The sequence below is a fragment of the Anguilla rostrata genome, chromosome 14 (genome assembly GCF_018555375.3).
Source record: "Anguilla rostrata isolate EN2019 chromosome 14, ASM1855537v3, whole genome shotgun sequence".
In the NCBI taxonomy this organism is placed as follows: domain Eukaryota; kingdom Metazoa; phylum Chordata; class Actinopteri; order Anguilliformes; family Anguillidae; genus Anguilla; species Anguilla rostrata.
This window is the reverse complement of record NC_057946.1, coordinates 8,104,143-8,127,601: the sequence shown is the minus strand read 5'-3', so window position 1 is coordinate 8,127,601 and position 23,459 is coordinate 8,104,143. Positions and strand designations below refer to the sequence as shown.

At 38.8% G+C, this 23,459-nt stretch overlaps 2 protein-coding genes across 4 annotated transcripts; one reads left to right on the top strand and one right to left on the bottom strand.

Annotated features, from left to right (window-relative positions):
- The first annotated feature begins 1,389 nt into the window (after nucleotides 1-1,389).
- Nucleotides 1,390-16,234, top strand: s100z (S100 calcium binding protein Z). 3 transcript variants are annotated; one of them, XM_064307881.1, is made up of 3 exons: nucleotides 1,390-1,687; nucleotides 12,156-12,325; nucleotides 14,831-16,234. In XM_064307881.1, exons 1-3 carry the CDS (start codon nucleotides 1,603-1,605, stop codon nucleotides 14,987-14,989), a joined length of 414 nt encoding a protein of 137 aa, XP_064163951.1. In that variant the 5' UTR covers nucleotides 1,390-1,602; the 3' UTR covers nucleotides 14,990-16,234. The 3 variants fall into 3 exon arrangements, with proteins under 3 accessions (XP_064163951.1, XP_064163950.1, XP_064163952.1); XM_064307882.1 differs by lacking the exon at nucleotides 1,390-1,687 and adding an exon at nucleotides 11,879-11,903; XM_064307880.1 differs by lacking the exons at nucleotides 12,156-12,325; nucleotides 14,831-16,234 and adding an exon at nucleotides 2,282-4,046 and having other exon boundaries at nucleotides 1,438-1,687.
- Nucleotides 6,709-7,934, bottom strand: ch25hl2 (cholesterol 25-hydroxylase like 2). Its single transcript, XM_064307884.1, has one exon. The coding sequence runs from the start codon at nucleotides 7,863-7,865 to the stop codon at nucleotides 6,987-6,989; it is 879 nt and encodes a 292-aa protein (XP_064163954.1). The 5' UTR covers nucleotides 7,866-7,934; the 3' UTR covers nucleotides 6,709-6,986.
- Nucleotides 16,235-23,459: the final 7,225 nt, after the last annotated feature.

Here is a 23,459-nt window from a genome sequence, read left to right as displayed (position 1 = left end):
AACCTACACTTTCAATGACATCACAATATAGCATTTGTTTAATCTACTGGATATTTTTATGCCACCTGTCAAGACAAACTTTTTTTTGAAGGAGCAGTCACACAGAGCACGTGTGATGCAAGAGCCTGTTTCTCAACCATCTGATCATTAAAAGAAATTCTTAGGATTCCTTGTGGTGAAGTCACCACAGTTAATCTAGAGACTGAGAAGCTGATAGAAGGCAGTGCAGCTAAAATATCCCAGTCCCTGTTCAATTGTCTTGTATATTTTAAACATCATGTAAAAAGTGTAGGCCTGTGTTGTTTCAACTTCCTTTACAGTAAATTGAGCATACAGAAACATCCTGTTGTAATGCATTTGCTTCCAAATGTTGGGTGACAAATATTTCTGACACTGTGACACCATTTGAAGTATTAAAAAGCAAAATGAGTATGTATGATAATGGAATTAATATCCAGAGCTGTTTCTAAAGTTATCAACTTCAGAGAAAACAGGAAGTATGAAACTCTGAGGTATTATATAAGGTTTTCCATTTATCTTTTAGAGAACCACGTATTATCAGTTTACTTCTATCTGAATATGAACAATGGCCATTTATCCACATGGTCCAGGAACAAACAACCAGAAACAATAGCCATAAATTTAAAACACTAAAAGCTACTAGCATTTTTCCATTGACTTTATTATTATTATTTTTCCATTGACTTTCCAAAACAAGTGCTCTGACCTATGATGTCACGTTACACTCTCACCCAGGTAGAAGTAGAAGCTTGTTGTAATGCCAGGATACAAATAAATTGGGGTTTTCTGTGTGCATGGTCGTGTGTTTATTTACTTCTGACAATAAGCACAGCTTTATCAAATTTGCCACCTTGTTAAATTGCTTTTGGCTGAAACGAAACTTACCTGCTTTCCCAAAACAAGCTTGCAAGTGGGTTTAACACAACTGTGTTTTAAAGGCAACTGAAATATGCACACTTAAAGACATTCTGATATGTTTAACAGGAGTGTTAATTTGTCTTCTCTGTTGGAAAAACTATAATGTGAGGGAGTCTTTTTAGCGACTCAGCAATCCAGAATACAAAAAGTATTAAGTGGGCCTACAAGTGGGCCCCAGATAGGCCTACAGACATAAACAAATTGTTCTTGAAATAACTTCCTATTACTACATAGATGATCAAGTAGCCTAATCACTCAACTGACAATGCAGCGTTTTACCGTCTCCTCATGAGTGCCAGAAAGAAGTCAATCGGGGTGGGGGGACGCATCCATTTTAGGCTCAGTGGAAACGAACACACAAAGAGGTTTATTTTAAAAATGTGTTTTCAATGCTGTGCTATTTCATTGATCGTCATCACACACAGGCACCTAAAATAAAATGGTTTCAGTTTTCAATGCTGTTGAACAGCGCACGGAGAGTAAAAAAAAAAGAAGAAGCACAGGTGCGTGTGGTCACGTGAACGTGACATCACCAGGTAGCTTCACTTCTTTTGACTGGGCGGATGAGTGTGTTTTCACACTGAGATCAAACCGCGGACGAAAATATCACATTTGTGTTGTCATTTGAATCAACGGTGTAAATCGATAGTTTGATACACTGAAATGGGAGTAAAAATGAAGTATTCGATGCAACTAACTATGCTGGTTTGCTGTTTGACATGCGCCCACATCTCAACTGCTGAACCAGGTAAGAGTTTTAGCTTTTTTGACTACACGGTGCGTTAAAAATAAAATATAACTGTACAGAAAAGAATTGCCATTATTTTTTTATATTCGTTACGCTTTTGACACACTTCTGATTTTCTTATTGTTATTATTAGGCTCCTTTTAAGTGTTGTATTTCGTGATATTTCTAGGTAACCTATAGGCTAAAATGCCATTGTTTCTGTGGCAGGCCTGAGGTTTTGTGCTCATGTTGTGACACCGACGCTCGTAGGCTATAGAGATAGAAAATAGAATCGTTGTTCCGTTGCTCAGAAAGGTCCACTTTTCATCAATTCGCAATTACCAGTTGAACTTTGAGGTAGCTTGTGGTAATTTTAATAGATATTCTAAAATATGTGTCGTATGAAAAAATGTCTCTCGTTTTTTAGCTTTCTGTCGCTTTTAAAAATGGAAGCATCCATTGTTTTAGCCATACAATTTAAGCAATGTTTAACATAATCTTATATCCAATTTGGATGTATTTTTAAGATTTCGTATGAAAGATGCTTTGAAAATGTTTTTTTTTTCCATAAAGATTTGTATTTATTTATTATTATTATTTTGTTTTTATATATAGATAAAAAAGGATTTTTCGGTACTGAAACAGAAGATGGTGTTGCTGTAAGCAGGACTGCAGTCCAAACACTTGACGGTCCATTGACGAAAGTCTTCCTCCCCATTCTGTATATCATTGTATTTGCTGTTGGTGTGCCCACCAATGCCATGGCCATTTGGGTCTTCCTCTTCAGAACCAAGAAGAAACACCCTGCTGCCATCTACATGGCCAACTTGGCACTCTCTGACTTGCTCTTTGTCATCTGGATCCCACTGAAAATTGCCTACCACTTGAATAGAAATGACTGGATCTATGGCGAGGGGCTCTGTAAAGTGTTGATGGGGTTTTTCTATGGAAACATGTACTGCTCCATCCTCTTTATCACCTGCATCAGTGTACAGCGATACTGGGCCATTGTTCATCCCATGTCTGTTCAGAGGAGGAATAATCGAATTGCCATTGTGATTTCTGTTTCTATATGGGCTGTGATTTGGCTGGCAACGACTCCCCTGTACCTGTATGACCAAACGGTCAAGGTCAGCAACCTTAACATCATCACCTGCCACGATGTCAACAGACCCAGTCAAACGAAGATTCCTGCGGGTTACTTCATAACCATGGGGATTGTGGGCTTTGTCATTCCTTCCATAGTGTGCATAGTGGCCTATGTCCTAATGCTCCGGGCTCTGAGAAGCTCCATGACGGATGAGCAGATTGGTAAGAAGCGAAGGAAGGCCGTTGTCCTGATCATCACTGTCCTCGTCCTGTTCCTGGTGTGTTTCACTCCCAGCAACATCATGCTGCTTGTCCACTACTCCCTCCTGCTCGGCGGTAATGTCAACAATGGCTACAGCTTCTATATCACCACACTGTGCCTAGCGAGCCTCAACAGCTGCCTGGACCCCTTTGTTTACTACTTCATCTCAGAGGAGTTTCGGGACAACGTGAAGAACACCCTGATCTGTAGGAGCAATCGCACTGTGGAGAGAATGCGGGTCTCCTTCAGTGCCCTCAAGTACTCTAAGAAGAGCAGCACGTACACCTCGGAGTCTGGCAACACACAGAGCACTAGCTGCTGATGTGAGGGCAAGGGTCCATTTTTAAACTTCCACTCAGGACACACCTCCATGTTTTTATGTTTAAAGAGTCTTCCACATTGTTGCTGGCTCTATTCAACTGGCACTGACATTTGTGAGGCCCTCTGGCAGTGTCTCTATAATTTTATGTATCATTTGTATCTTGTATGCTAATGCAAGGTCAAATGTTTTAACTCAGAGTTTGTGCATTGTGCTTAAATATTGTACACTTTCGAGTTTCACCATGCTCTCCTTTGACATTGGCAATGTGCACATTCCTATGTGGGTGAGGACCATTTTACTGACATTCCGTAATGCTTTTTTTTGTCACCAGTGTACACGTCAAAAGCACATTATTGATGCTAGAAGACCAGATGTATATAATTTTAATATTTGTTTTTATACATAAATGTGGTAAGCTGTAGGCGTTTTCTTATTTGTTTTTATTTCTTTCTCTGAAATCTTTTCTGTTCAATAAAACTGCTTTCCATGTTAATGTTTGGCTTCAAGTTCAGCAGCTCAAGCTGCATACCTGGTAATATTATTGATGCCTGTTTTAAGTACCTGTGCATTCATTGCATAGTTTATCAATGTGAATTAATGGTATTATGAGTGAGCTATCACCAGCCTTCACACTGTTTTGTAAATATGTGTGCCACTGTAGTTATGTTTTACCTTTTTTGTGGTAATTAAATTTATTTCACTCATAAGTGCAATCCTTTCTGACGAGCCTCACTAACAAGTGTCTTGGTCCATTGATATATTCGTATTCATAAAGATTTCCTTTATGATTTCCTTTCTGAGAAAATAACATTTAAACTCAGCTGCCTCACAATAATAATAAAAAAACTAGAGAAAGCCACCATAACATGTACACTGTATTTTACTGAATGATATAACCGTAGAATTGGCTGTCCTTTTTTTAAGAATCATGATCATTTGAGCATTGATAGCAACTGTGTATTTGGGCTCAACAAATTAAATTGCAAAAAATCTGTCATTGTATAGGTTATTGTTTAAGTGCACGGTTTAGCTTTACTAATGCAGTACTTTTCTTTTTCATTCCCTCACATATCCATATAGAGGCATTTATTAGTGATATTGACTTGAAGCATTGGATGATTTATATTTACTTGAGATTTACATTTGTAAGAAAAAGGTCCTTCACCAGAACAACACATAGAGTCGACAGGAATTGGACAGGGTAGGAGGGGCCGCCGGTGAAGCTTAGCAAGTAACAGGAAACAGCCTCTACTGCGCATGCTGGGCAAAACATTAATATTTATTAAAATGTGCATATTTTATTACACAATTCAAATTTCCAGTCTGTTTTTCATATGAAAGGAAACGGTCGTCAATAGAGTTTCGAAATGTAAATGCAGGACGTTTCATTTTATCTTCTTATAGTCTGACATTCCCCATTAACTTTAATGGGAGCTCCAGTGTTTTTCCCTCAACACGCCCAGTAGCCTACAGGCTTACTTCTGGGACTTCATAGGCTTAGGTTAGCTGAAGGCGTGCCTGCCGGTATAGTTAAATATTCATGCCTGTGGTGTAGGGTAGCAAGTACTGAGTTGATTGTCAGGTAGCCGTCTTTCTGCAGGAATTTGTTTGTTGTTTTGGAACAACAGTGAGTTTCAATGAGAGCGGAGGGCACCGAGAAACTAGTCATAGAGAAAATGTAAGCTCATTGTAAAAGTCGCTCTCTGTCGCACACACAGATAAAGGAATCCTGTTGGAAACTGAGACACTGACTCATCAATGTGTCTGTCAGCGCAGGGAAACCAGGCATGTTGAAATATACCTGTTGCTCAACGCGTTGTAAACCCTTTTATTACTCTTAGCTTTTTTGTAGACCATTATTCAGCCAGTATGTAACGCTCTTTCGGCAACACATTTTAAACGGAAAAAGAAAGCGGCTTTCTACTAATGCTCCAAAATATAATTTATTTACCAAATAGCATATATCGACCAACGTTTCGGCACACTGTTATTCGGTAAGGAAATAATATTTTGGAGCATTAGTAGTAAGCTGCTTTCTATTTCTTTCTATAATAATTATATATGACCGCCGCCAGCCAGCACCTCCGGAAGTTATCGGGTGTGAGTCCTTTCGTTTTGCATTTAACACGTTTTAAACGACCACATATTTTTAAAGTGAACTCTTCCTTGTGGAAAAACCAGTATATCATGTCCTGTTATTTTAAGACAGTGATAATTCCCAGCGTTATGGAATTTCATTCATGCATACTATGAGTAGCTACATACTGTTTAGCTTTTTATAGAACATGAAATGCTGGTCTGGGTGGCTTTAGCATTGTTAAAAGAACAGCGGAAAGTATACAATGGAAACACACGCTGTTACTGTCTGGTGGCCTCTGTATAGCCTATACCAAGTGTATGCCTATCACAGAGAAAGTCTATCAGATACTTGAATATTATACAATATTCATATATGCAGTAATTAATGGTCATCAAATGGTGTCCAGCCACGCTTCCTAAATAAGGTCTCAATTTAGTGTTGAGCGACACCTGGAGGAAATATAGCGTAACTGCATAAACGACTACAGAGCAGTTATGTGTTATTTTACTGCATTTAAAGGTATATCGAACTACATTCCTTACCTGGGTTCTGACTTCGGTTTTTTTTCCGTGCGAACATTAAAAGAAACATATATACTTTATGGCTATTATTGATTTTTTAAATTGCCATTTCTCCTCCATATTTTAGCCTATGTATTATGTCCTGTAAGCTGCCAAGTCTTCCTTCAAAAGCTTTGGCGCATGCCTGGAATTCTTGAATTCTTGTTTTATTTTCCGATATGAAAAGATTCCTTTGTTGTGGGAGAGACCACATAATTCTGTTTCCTCTGTCAATGTGCTTTCCTTATAAAAGACTAATGATTGATTAGCATTGGCATGAAATACCGCAACAGTGCTCAAATATCTATTTGCCAAAATTTCATAGAAATCACAGGGACCATAGACAAGCTGAGACTTTCATAATTTTCTCATTGTTTCTATAATACATAACTCAGTAGTAACTATGTCACTGGATGACTGTTTCTGGTGTTCTGTGTTGTGTAACACTTCTCCTTCTGATTCTGATGCATACTAATTTTAGTAAATTGTTTTTGTGGCTCAAAATATATTAATATCATTTCCACACCTAACCCATTGAAACCAGATTTACTCTCTGGAACTGTAGCGTCTGTGGAAAAATAATAAATGAACAAAACACAAGATGCATTTAGATTTTTTATTACATTTTTTTTACATTTAAATTATATAAATTCCAATAAAACACATCATAAATTACATTTATTAGTGTGTTTTATTGGATCACATTATTAAATGTATTTTAAAACTGGGTCAAGCTTTCTTTCTATCTTGTTTTGCAGGTTGGTCTCTAAATAGTGTTTAATATAAATGCTCTAATAAATAACATAAAATCCACCAACATTAGTAGGACAAAGCCAATCCATCTAAAAAAAAAAAAGCAAAGAGTGGATTCCATTACACAGTCAAAATACATTCAAGAATTCTAGAAGGCACTTTATTTTTCATGAAGTTTTAACTTTAAAGCACAATACATAAGCCAAGTTAGTAGAAAGACAGACTGTGTTTAAGAGCAGGCCAGTCAGGGATGGTTAGTCTCCTTTCTTCTTCCTTCCCTTCAGAGCATACGAATGGACAAAGGACGATGTGGTCCCTCCTAACCAATCCCAGTGGGAGAAGAAGGGGGCAAAGTTAGTGTTTGGCTTTTGATGGTGGGCATCGTGCTTTACCGACCCTCCCCACAGGCCAAAAGGGACCAGGTTGTGGAGGGACCAGGGGAAGTCGTAGCCGCAGTGGTCATCAGTGGAGATCCAGATGTTGAAGAGCATGAAGCCCCATGCAGTCAGGCAGTGGCATTGCAGGAGTACAGGGTCCACTGTGGTCCAGAAGCCCACCGTGATGAGCTCCCAGGCGGACAGGTACTGGGTGACCAGACTGAAGGGCTCGTTATACTGGTGATGAATGGCATGAAAAGTCCGGTACAGCCAGCCAATCTTGTGGTGCAGGAGATGCCACAGGTAGTACTGGAAATCAAAGAGGATGGTACAGCCCAAGATACCCAGCAGGAACTCAGAGAGACTGGGTGCTTCTTTGGGGAGTGGAATAGGGGGCCTCCAGAGCCACTGCCCCACTGCTGCTGGGAAGATGTAGATCAGATGGTTATACGTGGTAAGGCTCATGGTTCTGCTGATATTCCCCCAAGTGATGAGATTCTCCGGGTGGATCTTATACCTGTTGATGCTGGGGCAGGTGGTCGCTAAGATATCCAACACTGTGAAGAGTGCCACCAGCAAGAGGTATGTGGACACAGACAGTAGAACAGGGAAAAGAGGTGACCTCAAGGTGCATTGGTAGTTATCGAGGAGGTAGTCCCACATAGGCTGCAGCACCGATGTTTCAGGAAGTACAAATGTCATGTTGGCCACAAATAATTTCCCATAATAAATTCTGCTAGGGCTGACTTCTGTCATTTTAAAAAGGAAATATGAGAAAGTAGTTTAAATATGAGAAAGTAGCTTACTTGCTTTCTTCAATCTTGTTTCAATGTCCCATGTGTTAAACTGGGCTGGCAATCTTGTTTATATGCACTTCTAAGCACCACCTCCTTTGTAAAAGCAGTGAGCATTTTCTGTGAAGGCTTTTTCATCAGTGTGAGAACCCCAGCTGGCTACAATGACCCTGTCACACCCCCAATAGACATTGACCTAAATTCTAGTGCTCCTGCAGTTAGCAAACAGCTTAGATATTAACTTCAAAAACTTTTTCTCTGCAGCATAAAGAAATGAAACCCTGTCATTTCGAACACTTTCAGCTTATTTAATCGGGGTTGCTATGAAAATGTCCAGTACTTACAAAATTTTCCTTGAATACAGTGATTGGATTAGTGTATCACTTTGTCAGTTGAAAGGATAAGGGGCTTGAACAAGTGCAATGTGGTTCCAATGGTCACTAGGAGGCACCACTTACCACTTAACAGGATGCAGTCGAAAGAGGTTGTCTGAGGCTGGTGGTCCCTTGCTCCTCTTCAAATAAAGAACAGTCTGTGTTGGGCGGAGTCATAATTTGAGTGTGGCATTCTAGGCAGTCAGTTCAGATATGCTGTGTCATTGAAAAATTCCTGGCAGAGAGTTGTCTGTTCATGTTTGTTTAAGATCCTGCCGATGGGGGAGGATGGACGCCCAGGTCATTTACCCGCATTCACGGGCAGGAAGTGCTCATCATTTCCAGTTAACAATGATAGAAATTCTATACATGTAAAATTATATTTCGTTAATCCATGCTTGTGTGATAAAAAATATTTTTTATGATTCCAGTAAAATATAAAGCAAAATGAAATTCCATTAATTTATGAAGCTACTATTTTACATTTGAGGGACTCTAAGCCTAAAATTATAGATTTGCTTAAAATCAAAATTAAGTCATGTGGTCTGGTCAGGCCAGTTGATAGAGCAGCAAGGAGGCACAGGTACAAAAAGATAGAGATAGGCAGTTTAACCAATGTATGTAATTAGCTAAACCTGGAGTTTATTTTATTTGCCAGTATTAAATTTTGTTAGTTAAGTAGCACATTCTATGTTTGGCATTCTTGATCTTGTAATAAAGGCAAATGCTGTATGCCTATAAGCCTTAGGTGGGCGTCTGTAACAAATGTTGTAGTGGTGATGGTATTATGGTACCATTAATATTGTATGTCAGTATGCCTGTGTGCAGAAATGATGGTGCTTATTATTCAAATTATTTCAAATGACCTCAAATTCACTCAATAAATTGTAATGTTAGACATTATGGGATGTATTCGCATACGGTGGCAAAGCAACTAATAGTCCAAACCAAGCTTTGCGTTAGTTTTGTACAGCATACTGGTACACTTTAAATGAAATGTGTTTTTGTTGTCATGGGTGGACAGAATGATTGTTTCACTTGTTTTCACCTGCTGAAAACAACTTTTCAGAATGTCCCCTTTATTGTTGTGCCAGAAAAGCCACTAGATGGCAGACAAATATTGTTGAAATCAGTCTGCTGAAGGTAAGCCTGATAGTAACTGATTGGATGCGATGCCTTTAGGTTCTTTGGACTGCAGTGACACCTGCACAATTTGGAGTAATTATGTGCAAAAGCCACAAATGTGCATTTTTGAAGATTGAATTGTATACAGTTGTGAATGAGATATTCTTTGATTTTCAGCTATTGAGAACAATGACAGATTGGATGTATCATACCGCTTTACTTTCACGGTGCTTACTTTAAGATAAAAAGTGTAATAAAGCAATTAAGGAATTGCCATTTATTAAATCAATACAGTTAAAATGTACAGTTCTGTGCCATGTGTCATACTACAGTGTCATAATTTATCAGAATAATAATAACAACAACAATAATAATAATAATTATAACAACAATAATAAAAGAGGCATAAATATAGCAGCTAGAACTAGAGAACTTCCAGAATTCAATACTTTCAAGGACACTATTCATACGGCCATTGCAAGTTTGGTGTAATGCCATTTCTTGGGGTTGTTCCTGCATGCTCCATTTATTAATTAAGAGAGCAGAGGCAGTGGATGTCTAAGCTCCTTTAGGAGCCTTATGTGACTCTTTCCAAGTGGTCTAGCCTAAAATGCCTGGAGAAGTATTTCATCATGGAAAATGAGCATGCACAGACAGAGGATGGGGGGGGGGGGGGGGTGAGCAAGCACACCTGAAAATCGTGCGTCCCTGAGGTAAAACGGATGAGGATGGCGCTAAAAAAAGAACGCTCCGGAATATCAGCCGCAGTGTTCCGCGTAAATGCGAAAGGTCACCCTGTGCCACAGCCAGAGTCGAGGCTGACAGTGTGTTTCATAAATGCTCACAGAAAAAAAATGTGAATCCTATATCAAACGTTGGAAGTCAAACTATAGGAGAAGATACTGTACTGTACGGTACTGCCCAGCAAGTTAAAGCAGTGTGTAGCTGAGATTAAGGGATGCATCTGTGGTTTACAAACTGGTCAGTGGTCACTGGTCACTGGTCACTGGTTGCCTGCATGTCGTGGCATAGTAGGCGGCAGTGTAGCACAGTGGATAAGGAACTGGGCTTGTAACCGAAAGGTCATAGGTTCGATTCCTGGGTAGGACACTGCCGTTGTACCCTTGAGCAAGGTACTTAACCTGCATTGCTTCAGTATGCATCCAGCTGTATAAATGGATACAATGTAAAAGTTGTAAGTCGCTCTGGATAAGAGCGTCTGCTAAATGCCTGTAATGTAATGTATAGTTTCTTTCTGTGGAATATATATGTATCCAATGAAATTATCACAGTATGGATATCTAAAAACTTTTGAATAGGCTATTGATAATTATGTTACATGATCCTAAAAAGCTTTCCTTTATTTGGAATATAGAGGTAGACGAAACAGTGGCAGAAAGGCTGGGTACATAAATAGTATGCTGAAAAACAGACCCTGCACCTGGAGTATGATACTAAGTCACCGGATCACAACAGTTAAAATATTTGATGTTCCAGAGCAGTCCGGCCCTAGTCTTTTATTCAGACAGCACTAAACCTGTTCCAGTGTGAAAGCCCCACGACGGCTCTGTCTTTCCTGAGCTTCTTATACAAGCACACCTCTCAATTCAGCTTTGCGATGGCAGAGAAGAGCTGTATAACTCCGCAGCATCACGATTCACTCCGGTTTATGCAGAGAAGCAATGTGCTCCGCGATCTATATTCAAACACCAACTCTCGGAAATAAACATGACACAACTAACCTGAAGTGAGCACAAATGTGTTCACACCCCATGAAATGCATCATTCTGACATTTTATTGTCAATATTAATAAGCAGCATGGCTATTGTTATTTGATTGTTTTCCTGTTTTTTCAGGTGGGTCTGAAAGAGTTTGCTCGGTTGTTTAGTTTCATTTCCCAGCCCGACACAGAGTAGGCCTTTACCCCACGTACAGGTGAAAATTAGGAAAATGAATATATATCTGGTATGTTCCGCTATTTGATTATAATTTCTGAGGATTGTAAAAATGTTTAAAATTTTGTCCATGGATCTTGCCCATCTGAAGTCGCACATTTGCACCTTTCACACCTATACAGAGAGAAATATATGTGTATTCATGTACATGAACGTGATCTTTTATTTAATGTAGCAATCGCAGGGAAATACCAGTGCTGTGCTAGCTGAACAGGATACGAGTCTGTACAGTAGTACACTAAAGGCCTTATCTAACTGGGAAAGGGTCAGTTGTTTTAAAAATGTCCGGTTATTATCCGAGCCAACATTCAAATATTTCTGAAGTGCAAATAAAAAATGATGACGCCTTAGGGGGTAGGGGACTATGTTTTGTTTTTCATATACCCATTTATATAGCTTATTAAATAATGGGTAAAGATAGAGACTGTTGCCAAGGGCCTCACCTGTGGAATTAATTAGCACAGGGAAATGGGGGTGGGCATGTTCTGCATAAACAACTAGTGTTGTGACCTCTCCTGCTTCAGACTTTCTTGGACTCTTACCTGGTAAGTGCTGCGGAGACTTATCTTAAGGGTATGCCTTCTGTCTGCAGGAGATCTTTCAGCTAAAACTTAGTCTAAAGACATTTTGTTATATTGCATGATTACTTTTTTGTTTTTGATTTTGAGTTTTTAATGCTTATGTCAGATTGGTTGATTTGTTTCAGGTATTTTGTATTCAGATAATGCACTGTTTACAGATGAAGCATTGAAAAACTGCAAAATATAAAATACTTCAAACTTTATATTTTTCTGTAGGTTGCCTGTGCCCTCAACCTCTGATCACTATGCCGACGCAGCTGGAGGGTGCAATGGATGCACTAATCACTGTTTTTCACAACTACTCTGGAAATGAAGGGGATAAATACAAACTTAACAAGGGCGAGCTCAAACAGCTTTTAAACAGTGAGCTCACCGATTTCTTGACGGTAAGGCAACACAGGTTCACTTTCGATTTTTTTAAATATTGTTTTTCTCTTACTATTAGGCTACCACATGTGTTTATTGGAAAGTTCCACTTTGTCTTTTGGGAATACTAATTAAATTAATGTGTTAATGGGAATTGAAAGTATCCGAATTATAGAGCTTGCACTGTGGTGGGAAGGATTTTTTATATTAATTTAAACCTTTTACTCCACAGTGTTTGAAACCTTTTAGGCAGCATATATAGAAGATTTGAGCTTTCTGCAAAAACAGATTATCTACTACAAGAGTAAAACAAAACACCCTTATTTAATATTTTTATGAACTGCCAGTTAATAATGCATAAATAAATGTATCTTATATTAAAACAATATTTAAAGCTTATTCAGCATAATGTTTATGGCAATTACAGTTGTAACAGCATATATAAGATGTCGAATGTAATTTCAAAATATTCAGCTACTTTAGCCACACGTGGCAACACTAAATCAATGGCATATCTATAAGCTCAGGTGTAATTGCAATTCCTATAAATGTAATTATCATCACCATAATCATCAGTATTAAGTTGCATATTTTTCAGAGATTAGCAGATGTATGACATTGCTTAAAATAATGAAATCAGTCTTTCAAATAATGTAAAGTATAAAACAAACCTGCTGTATTCAGATACAAAAATTGGATAAATACTGTAGCAAGGAATGGAATTTTGGTCACGATTAAAATAACATATCACATTAGCATTGAGCAACTGAACATATTGGCAGTATACACAAAGTGAATGTATGGCTTACTGAAAACATTGTGATTATCTTTGGTTTCTAAACTCTGTGTGAAAGAAGTGGTTTCTTCTTTGAAATGAGTTTCAATGGAAAATAAACGAATGCGCTTCGTCTGACTCTTTGAAGGTTGAAACTGAAAGGAAGCTAATAGTATACTGTCCTGAAGAAATATGAAATATAATTCACAGATGTGTCCCAGTAGCCCTGGAGATGCAAACACAACAAAAGCACACTTATTTCTCAAAAACAATAAATGATGAGGTGCTAATGTAGATCAGCGGGGCACAATACTGAGGGTATATCCCGTCCTTCTCTATGTTATAAAGAACAGATAAGCCTGGTGGACATGCGAATGATTTTGTTCCTTATCAAGATTAATCTTGGGTAGATGGGTAGATTAAAGTTGGGCAGATGATGTCACTTCCAGTTTTTGGACTACTGCACATGTTGCCCCCCCGGTTTTCAGATGGTCCTCAGCTCAGTTAAACTGCTCTGAAGATAGCGGATCTGTCCTGAGACGATGTGGAAATGAACAAAGCGCGTTTTGTCAGATAAGCTCAATCCGCTCATCTCAAGTTCCTCATGAGAGCCGAGCCGATACTTTCCCCCTGGTCTCGATACATGTGGCAGCTGCGGTCGGATCTTCGGGGACTGACGCACGGCCTTGCGCTACGCTGCGTTCCAAATATAGCTCTGCGCTATCGTTTTCCCCAAAGCGTTTGTTGCTTGGTGCTCCAGTTCATTTTTCATTTCCTGAGTGGAACATTTTGAATTCCCTGTACTCGCACACACACACTCACACGCACACACACACACACACACACACACACTCACATGCATGCACGTACACGCAGTGATTTATGATAATTTGTCTTACCATCTCCAGAATATTTGAAACATTGTTACCGAATATAATGGCAGTGAATTCAAGACAGTGCTCATTATTTTCTTTCTGTTTGTTTTAAAAAAAAATGGAACTTACATTTAGGTAACCAGGATGAAAAGCACACTGGTTATATTCTGTAAATACAATTAAGATCCAAAGATCACCCTTGCCCTGGAGGACAGTTGGTTAAAATGGACTTTACTCCTGAGAGATAGACCATTATAGTTGTAGTTCAGTTGTCTCAATCACCTAATTCAGTTGTGTGCATGGATCATTGGGCACAAGTGTCACGGTGATTTGTGGCATCCTTACAGGACAGTCATCTCTTCAGAAAAACTCTTCCTCATGAACGTCACTGTGGTGGACTCACCATCAGGGATGAGTCGTGCATGACTAGCTGGGTGAATGGATCACTCCCTCTCAGGCTGTCTAAGACTGGCACCTAATTGATGGACCAGTGAATGGAGCATAAACAATTTTCAACCTATTGGATCAATAAGTGACGTATGAACTGCCAACCCACCTTCAGTAACAGGGAGCTGCCACTAAGGTGATAGGTTCTCTCATTTGACCTAGAGTAACCCCAAGTATTTGTCGTATCTCAAAGTATCTCCCTGGACTGAAGAACACTGATGTTGGCTATCAGGCCTGGTCCATCGGCTGCATGTACGTCTAATGGAATAGAAAGAGCGGCTCCTTCAATTTCAGTGTCCAGGGTGGACATTCAATTCTAACTAATTGTCATTCCCTTCAGAATGAACAAGATAAGAATCGTATGTGATGCTCAACCACTATCGTACGTAGCCAGTGGCATTAACAGAATTGTGCTATTTCCCTTTCAGTCTCAAAAGGATCCTATGCTGGTAGAGAAGATCATGAATGACCTGGACTCCAACAAGGACAACGAGGTGGACTTCAATGAGTTTGTGGTGCTAGTGGCTGCGCTGACCGTGGCATGCAATGATTTCTTTCAGGAACAGCAGAAGAAGAAAGGGAATTAGGGCACGCGACACCAAATCCTCACTCAGTCCGAAGGAGCTGTCCATGTTTGTAAATGACCTGTGAACATACATTACGATGATATTTATTGCAATTCCTCTAGGTCTTACATCAGGCGTTTTCAACTCATGTGTAATCTGGGACCCTCTCAAAGAAATACACTGAGATTACGACACCCCCCAAACAATCACAAATTCACACATATAAAATATTTTGCTTACTGTAATGTCACTTGCACGGTTGTCAACATTGTGGATGTGATAATAACTATGAATTACAATAGTGTATTTTTAAAAAAACTTATTTTGGTTACGATGGCCACCTCCATTCCGCTTCAAGAACTCTAAGGCCCCCTCAGATTCTTTGGTGAAAACTCCTGATTTAATTACTGTTGTTATACTGTAGCAACTGGTCATAGCTGTTTGGCTTATAGAATATAATCTGTTGGTGCACAGCAAATTTCCTTGCACAAATACATTCTGTGAGAATTGACCGTTTTCTTTTACAATTTAAAATGGTTGTAAATTAGAATTGTGAGCAACATCCTGTCTAATTGTATTACATATATTTCTCTTGATCTTGTGTGTGGTTCATTTAGATTTTTGTGGTCATTTTGTATAACCATTCCCCCCAACCCCCAAACCCCCAGGAGCGATGTAAATGAACACACCTAATGTGTGGACAATGCTACAGCATCAGCTTACTTGTGAATGCTTGGCTTTGGATTTCTGCTGGGCAGGTTTTCAAAATTCAAGCAACCTCTCCTTATTTTTATTTATCTATGTTGTTGCCCTGAAAGTCACAAATCCCATTAAGTACTTCTGACTTGAATCCCCTTATCCTCCGTCTGGGTAGCCTAATCCCAGCACTTATCATGCTAATTCAGGCAAGAACAATGGATTTCTCTCTAGTGATCAACATTTCAACATTTGCTTTTTAAAAAAGAATTTAGCAAGGCTGACTGATTGATTATGAGATCTCTGTGTTACAGACAGGCAACAACTGTTAGAATTTAATGAATGCATAGTGTATTTCATTACTTACTATGTCATTTGGGGGAGACATATTGTGGGTGGGTCGTTGCTTTAATAAGGCCAACATCTGCTTTTGTGCTAGGCTATAGAATAAGACTGTACTGTACAAAAATGTGAAACAAATATTTTACGGTTTTTCACTGACCTTCTAACTGTACATTTAATTTTATTGAAATAACAGCTCTCTATTAAAATGATGAAAACTGGTTAAAATATTATGCTTATTCTTCTTTACTGTTGTTAACATGATAATTCAGTGTTGCATTTGTTGCATTCACAGAATTAGTTAGCAATTAAATTTAAGATATAATTGCTAATAGGCTAGAAGAATTTTTATATCACAGTAACCTAGATTGCATTTGCTTTGAAATATGTAATTTGCATGATACTTTAATATACTCTACTCATCATATCACTCTGCTATGAACAAGGCAGTTCAGTTTTCTAAAGTTGTATATTTATTTCAGTTATTTGCACAAACACATTCAGGTAAAGGTCTGTGAAATGTCTCCTGTGCTGGCCCAAACATTTTGGTAGCTAGACCATCATCGCTGCAGTGGTTTGTGTCTTCTACAGATATCTTACTTTTCTCAGAACTCAGTGCTGGATTAGGCAGGGTAGAGTAATCATCACACTAATGTTCTAATTCATCTGCTTCAATAGAATAGACATGACACCTGTCTAAATCAGACACTTTATTCTGGAAATGAGCATGGTGTGCAAGCTCCCTGTCTCTCAAACTGAAAACCAATTCTGTGTTTCCATGCACAATGTGAAGGGAGAAACATGCTACCCTTCTAAATATGTCTTTTGGTAAGATTGAGAGGTACAGAATGGATGCAGGTGAAATTGTTTCAGATGTGAATAGTAAGTTCAACTAAATGTGCTGTTTTGTTATGGCTGATGTGAACGTCTATGGCTTGTAAGGGCAATGGGCTCTATCAGAACTGTTGCTTTGCTGTCACTGCATAAGTAGGAAAGCGCTTCATGTATCACTGCATATTCAGAGAGCGCTAACAGCTTTTCCAGTGCTATTGTTCTTGCGCTGGTTTCCAGTCTGCAATCGGCAACAAATACCCCCTGCCCAGACTGCAATTGCTTTTGGTTGCCCCTGGTTACTTCTTGTTTAGGGCCACCAAAAGCCCAAAGCCAGCTGTGTTTGCTGGGTTGGGTTATACTGGCTGTAGTCTGCAGGCCATTAGAATTGGTTTAAAAGTCCCTTATTTCCTGTAAAATGGCCTCAGTGGGCATTTGGTGATCCGTAACATTTCCCAGTTCATAAATCAGCTCTGGCTCCCAAGATATTCTCCTTCTGTAGATAAACTCAGTGCTGGGCCGCACAGCTGACTCCTGCTTTTCCCTGATCCTAGCAGGATGAGAGTACTTAGACTTTGAAACATGGCGAGCCTGTAGTCGCACGTGTTCTCGTGGAGGCCTGTGGGCTCAGGCTTTATCCGTGTGCTGCCATCTCTCTGTTGTTCTTGGGCACTAGCAGCCGCAACCAATGATGTTGTAGACTGCTACCATCACATGTGACGGTATATTATTGTGAAGGAACAGAAGTCTGTTTGCACAGTTACAATGATGGAGCCAAGCCAACAGAGCACACTTTCATTCTCATTTACATATATGGAACTGGAATACAAGGGGAATCCCTTGCTTTTATAATATTGGATCATTCCATGGCCTATGATAATAATCATGATTCAGAGTAATGTTCCCATTCTCAAGTTTCAATCGTCAGTGTTTGTACCAGTGACATTGCAATTAAAATAGATGATTAAGGTGCATTTAAAGACAAGAATTGCCATGGAAAAGTAGCACATTATTATTTTTTGGTATTTCATGAAGCAGGAGTAAGGAGTTGGAAGTGTTAACTAGAAGTCAATTTTTTTTAAACAGGAGTGAGACTAGTGTGAACATGAATTCATATTATTTGTTTGACATAAACAAAAGTAGTTATTCAAGTAGATGGGTTTAAACACATTCTTAGCTCATGATAGACTTGTATTTGATTTGCTTTGGGTGACTTTGCTCTATGAAAATAAGATATGTAGTCATATTTGTTAAAGGTTCCATTTGGCCAAAAATGTCAGAATCAATTCATTATTTTTAAATTAGTCATTAATTAATTATATTGAAGTGCCTTTCTCAATTCCGATCCTGATTTGAACACAGTTTTCTTAATGCCAGCTCAGAGTGCATGCATGGGAATTTTATTTTATTTCAGCTCCCCAAGAAATTGCTTTGGAAATGACATTTAAAGGTGGAATATGACTCCTGATCCACAAATTTTTTTAATTTTTTTATTTTTTATTATTTTAGTCTCTAAGGGGTTGTTTCATGCTGATATCCCCTATGTATACTGCCCAGTGACACTTTGCTATGTTTTGGGTAGAGACATTGATTGCTGTGCAGTTGCCAGGAGTGTTGTGGAAATTTAATGTGAGAACTTGCGCAGGGCTTGGGGGTTTGATGTAACAAGATGATGTGGAATGATGCAATTCCCACTGAAAAGCCCAGGTGAACAAAGTCTGTCAATCAGCCTGGCTTGTTTGGAACTATGTGTTGCAGTATGTTGATCAAAGCAGACAGACATACAGACAGACAGACAGATAGATAGATAGATAGATAGATAGATAGAGAGAGAGAGAGAGAGAGAGAGCATTGCAGATATTTCAGATCAATACCTATTTTTGTTAGAATAATCATGGACAGACATTTGTTACCAATTAGAGGGTATTCAAATGTAATTAGCTGGAAGTGGCTGAAATAATAGCAACCCTCATCACTGAGTGTGACTCAGTAATTGCGTTAAAATGTGTGGCATTTTATAATAGCTATAATTATGTTTGTTTCATTTGCGCGAAACACCTTTATTCATAATTCATGATTCTCAAATATTTAAAAAACGAGAACCAATAAAACAATGAAAACTAAACGTTTTCTTGTCCATCACTCTGTCTCTGTCTTTCTCTTTCTTTGTATCCCTCTCTCTCTCTCTCTCTCTCTCTCTCTCTCTATCTGCTTTGATCAACAGACTGTGTGTGTGTGTGTGGGTGGGTGTTTTTGGGTATGTGCAATGGTTCTTGTAAGAACATACTGCAACAATTATGAAGCGGCTGATGTACTTTGTTCCCGCAATATATAATGTGTGAGTCCATTTTGCTTAGACTTGACTGTCTTATTGTTTCTATACATTTGTTTCATACATTTTAAACTACAAGCTGTTGCATACATTAACTTGCACATCTCTACAAGGTGAGTCAAAAGTCTTTACTCTTGTCTTCCTTATCAGTGATGTACAGTTTAAAGGCTATTGTTTTTTTCACTGCTTTCAGCAAAGTCAGTGAATGATAGGTGAGATTATAGATAGTCCCTTCCTTTAATAGCAGCAGCAGTACAATTACTGTGCCCTTTGTGAAATCAAATTACAAGCAGACCAGACTTCCTGATAGAGGCTGGTGGTGTTGAGGTGACTGTGAAAGCCTCTAACAGTGAGAGCAGGGAACTGAACAATGAGTAACATCGGGTGGTGCTGAGCCAGTACAACACACTGTCTGTCATCAGCCTCCACTTATCTCTACACCGGCACACAAAGAGATGTGTAAACTAACTGGAGCCACAGTAAAATAAAAAGTCTATCAATTCCCAAGGTCAAATTATTTTCTCTTCTCAAACCACATCCCTCATTGTGACGTTTTTTTTTTAATCAGATGAAGCTTCACTATACCTCCAAAAAAGTACTTACTGCCATTGATATTTCTGTGTTTTTTCAGATCTCTTTCTGATGGTTGGGAGCAGCCTTATCTTCGGCACGTCTCATTTCCTTCGTCACACAGTGCGTCATTCCACCCATTTGTTCCTCTCCTTAGGAGGGGCAATGTCTTAAGGGGGACATTGATCTTAGGGAGTCATCTTCTGATCTTAGACAGTCTGGTAATACATTTACCTCAGAGTTACAATTGCACTACCAGAACCTGTTCCAGGTCTTTTGTCTGAAGCCATGCAGGTGTTTACAGGATACCATGAAACGTTTACCCATGTCAGTCAGCAGAAACTGTATGACCGTTTGTAACATTCTGCAACCTAGAAAAGAGATTTTATAGTAGGACTTGCCCGGGAAAGTAACTGGTAAATAAATAAGATTTTAAAAATCCTGGGATATATTTTCAAGCCACTGTGATTTAACTGTTGGCAGCATTTTCTGTTGCACTGTTGTTTGAACACAAAATAGCCATTTCGGTTAAAAACAAACAAAGACAAAATTAGCAAAAAAAAAAATTTTTAATTAAGGAGAAGGCACACTGAAAACAGATGTTTTGAAAACAAACCTCAAATTTTTACTTAAATTTGTAACATCTATATCCATTTGAATAAACCTAAAATTTCAGCTGAGAACCTAAAAACCTAAAAATAATATAGGTGTAACAAAAAGAATTAAAATTTTAGGATTATTGTGTATGATGGAGCTTAATTTATTTTTTCAGTATGTTTTAAATTATTTAGTTGTACATGTTTTTAAAATTTTAAAAATGTGTAAGTTTATTTTCTTATATAGATATTCAAAATATTACACTGGAATATGGTCTTAAAAGACATTTAAACCGTAATTTGTTGTAACGTTTTTCCAATCGTGGCTAATGTCCCCCATGAACCAAATTTGCCGTCATCATGGAACAAATTCATAGACATGAAAACAAGTTCAGGTGTGACATGATTTTCCTCTTACATTCCCTGATTAGGTTACCAGTAATGACCCATTTCACATCTGCTTTATTAATAGCCTAGTCCCCTTGGACTGCTCCATGGTCCCAGTCCTTGGAAATTGTGGTGTAAATACAAAATAGTGAGGAATCACTTTAACAGGTTTCAGTCCACCATAGACTTACAACCTGGTGCTGCCATCCCAGAATAACACGGAAAATGGCAGCTATGGAACAATGTGTTTACTGACACCTATAGGACAGGACTCAAGAAACGAATGGCTAATGCCTGGTAAAAATAAATAAATAAATAAATATAAATAAATAAATAAAAACTCCTGAGATTGTCTTTGAAAAGTTTTCCATAAGTCTTCCATTGGGAGACGGAGCGATCCTTAAACACGACCCGGAGATGAGAGGAGCATTTTCACAGGGTTCAGGATGGAGAGAGACGATGGCGCTGAACGCGATGATGCGGGGGCGGTACAGATTTCACACCTCTTAGGTTTCGCGGCGGACAGATGGAAGATTATGGGGTATCCTTTCATGTGACTCCTCGGTTTTCCTCAACAGCATGGGTTCGGTCACACTAACGATCATCCTGGGCGATTACGGCATTCCTAAATGCCATTTTGCATAATCTTTGACGCTCTGGTGTGTGGGAAAATCACCCTTTCGTCTGGAGCGGACAAATCTAGTTTCGCCAAATCCAGGACTCAGTTTATTCATGTGGCTTTGTATGGAAGACTGGCGCGCCCATTCAAGTGTACTAATTTCACACGTCCGGGGGGCTGATGACGACCAGAAGAGGACTAACGTGATTGGCTACTGTAACAGGAATGGTGACGAGTATTTGCATGTGACCTGATGATATAAGAACCCTGCATCGGTGTAGAGAATCACAGTGAACAGCTTGTATGGTGTAACTCGTAGCTATTAAGCTCCTATTAAAGCAGCTATTGTCAAGGTGCATTAAGTTTGTAGCTGTATCCTTCATGTACCTAAGATGGTCTATTTGCCGCACATCACCTCCTCACATCCCACTGATGATCCAGCCCTTCCTGCACTTAAATCCAGGCACAGAGCTCCATCACAGGTCATCACACTATGCAATTCAGGGACAAAGAGAAAATAACTGACCAACTTGTCTACATAAATAAATTTGAAAAAAGAAATCTTTCAGAGGGTTAAACTTATTCAATAACTAAGGAAGGATAGCGCTATCTGCAGTCATATTTAAAGTGTAATTTATTTTTGCCTGCGCATTTGATATCCACAGCGTCAAATACGCCGTTTAGTTTTTATCTGTGACAGTGATTTAGTGAGCAATTTGGAGTGTTTATTTGATGCCTCGGCCTGTGAAGGGAGATGCAGGCAGACTTGAGCTTCAGATGTAATAAGTTCCCGGAACCTGCGAGCAGCAGTCCCTCCTGCACAAAAGCGAAGATAACAAGTGCAAATGGGGACAAACATGGGGGGGGGGGGGGGGAAGGGGGGGGGACAATTTAAATGGCTGTGATTGTTTAAAGCCGAAGAAGCAGGAGGTGCAATGCGGAAGAAGAAACCACGTGGTGAGAAACGTATCCCCACATAAAGAAGGACCTTGCCAGACATCCCCTCCTATATGGAAATCACATCTGTTCATCTGATAACAACATTTCTTATTTTCATTGTGAGTGCAATTTCATACCGACCACTCTAACTGTAGTGGGGTTGCTCCATAAAAATAAAAAAAGTTTCTATAATGACTGTTTTCCAAAGCAATGTACTTTAGTCATGTATAATACAATACAATACAGTAATATACAATACACAGGGCAATATAACAAACAATATAATCAATTCACTATATATTACACATATTTACATATAAAGGATATAGAGCAAGACATTATTGGCTTATTGTGTGGATAGTCTTGAGTACTAGGGACAAGTTGTGGAAAAAGGAATCAGCACTGAAGGTATAGTAGAAAGGAGGACCTGGGGTCTTCAAAGGGGATTTAAGGGATTGTAACTAGGGGCTATGATTATTAAAGTTTCTGATGTTGCTTTTCTTTATGACTTCTTTTAACTAGAAGTAACAGTGATCTGGTTTCTTATATTTTCTTTGGATGAGGTTGAAGGTCATCACTGAATAACTGTCCCAGGCTGGTTCCTCCTCTTTGACTGCATGTTGAGAAAAATGGGTTTCTTACTCATTAAAAAACATGGGATTATGCGGTATGCCACATGTGGGTAATAGGGATGGTCCTGAATCAAAATACGATATTCAGCAAAGCACAAATGTGTTTTATATGACTATTTGTTTCTTACAAATTTCTGTAATATTATTTTAATTCAGAAGCCTATCCATATAGCTACAATCATAAGAAAAAATTGTTATAGTTGACTGAAAATAACTCGCTTGACTTGCTTCTCTTGACTGACGAGAGATTGGAAGGGCCGGGGTTTGATCATTTCAATGTACTGAATGACTCAAATGACTCAAATGAACGAAACGTACCGAATATACTGAATGACTCAAATTAACAAAATGAACGAAATGTACTGAACGACTGAATGACGCAGAAGAATGAAATGTACTGAATGCACTGAATGACTCAAATGAATTGAAAGATTAAATTTATATTTATAATAAAACTCAAAAAGTAGCCTACTGGACAACTCGCTGAGACTACGGCATAGGCCTACTAATGCCTCGTGCAAGCAAAAGCAAGACAAATGCAACAGGA

What these genes read in the sequence shown, in the direction of transcription:
- ch25hl2 (XM_064307884.1), bottom strand. Translation starts at nt 7,865, where the DNA reads ATGACAGAAGTCAGCCCTAGCAGAATTTATTATGGGAAATTATTTGTG.
- s100z (XM_064307880.1), top strand. Translation starts at nt 1,603, where the DNA reads ATGGGAGTAAAAATGAAGTATTCGATGCAACTAACTATGCTGGTTTGC. An exon ending in CATCTCAACTGCTGAACCAG is followed by an intron (nt 1,688 to 2,281) that starts GTAAGAGTTTTA and finishes TTTTATATATAG; the next exon opens with ATAAAAAAGGATTTTTCGGT.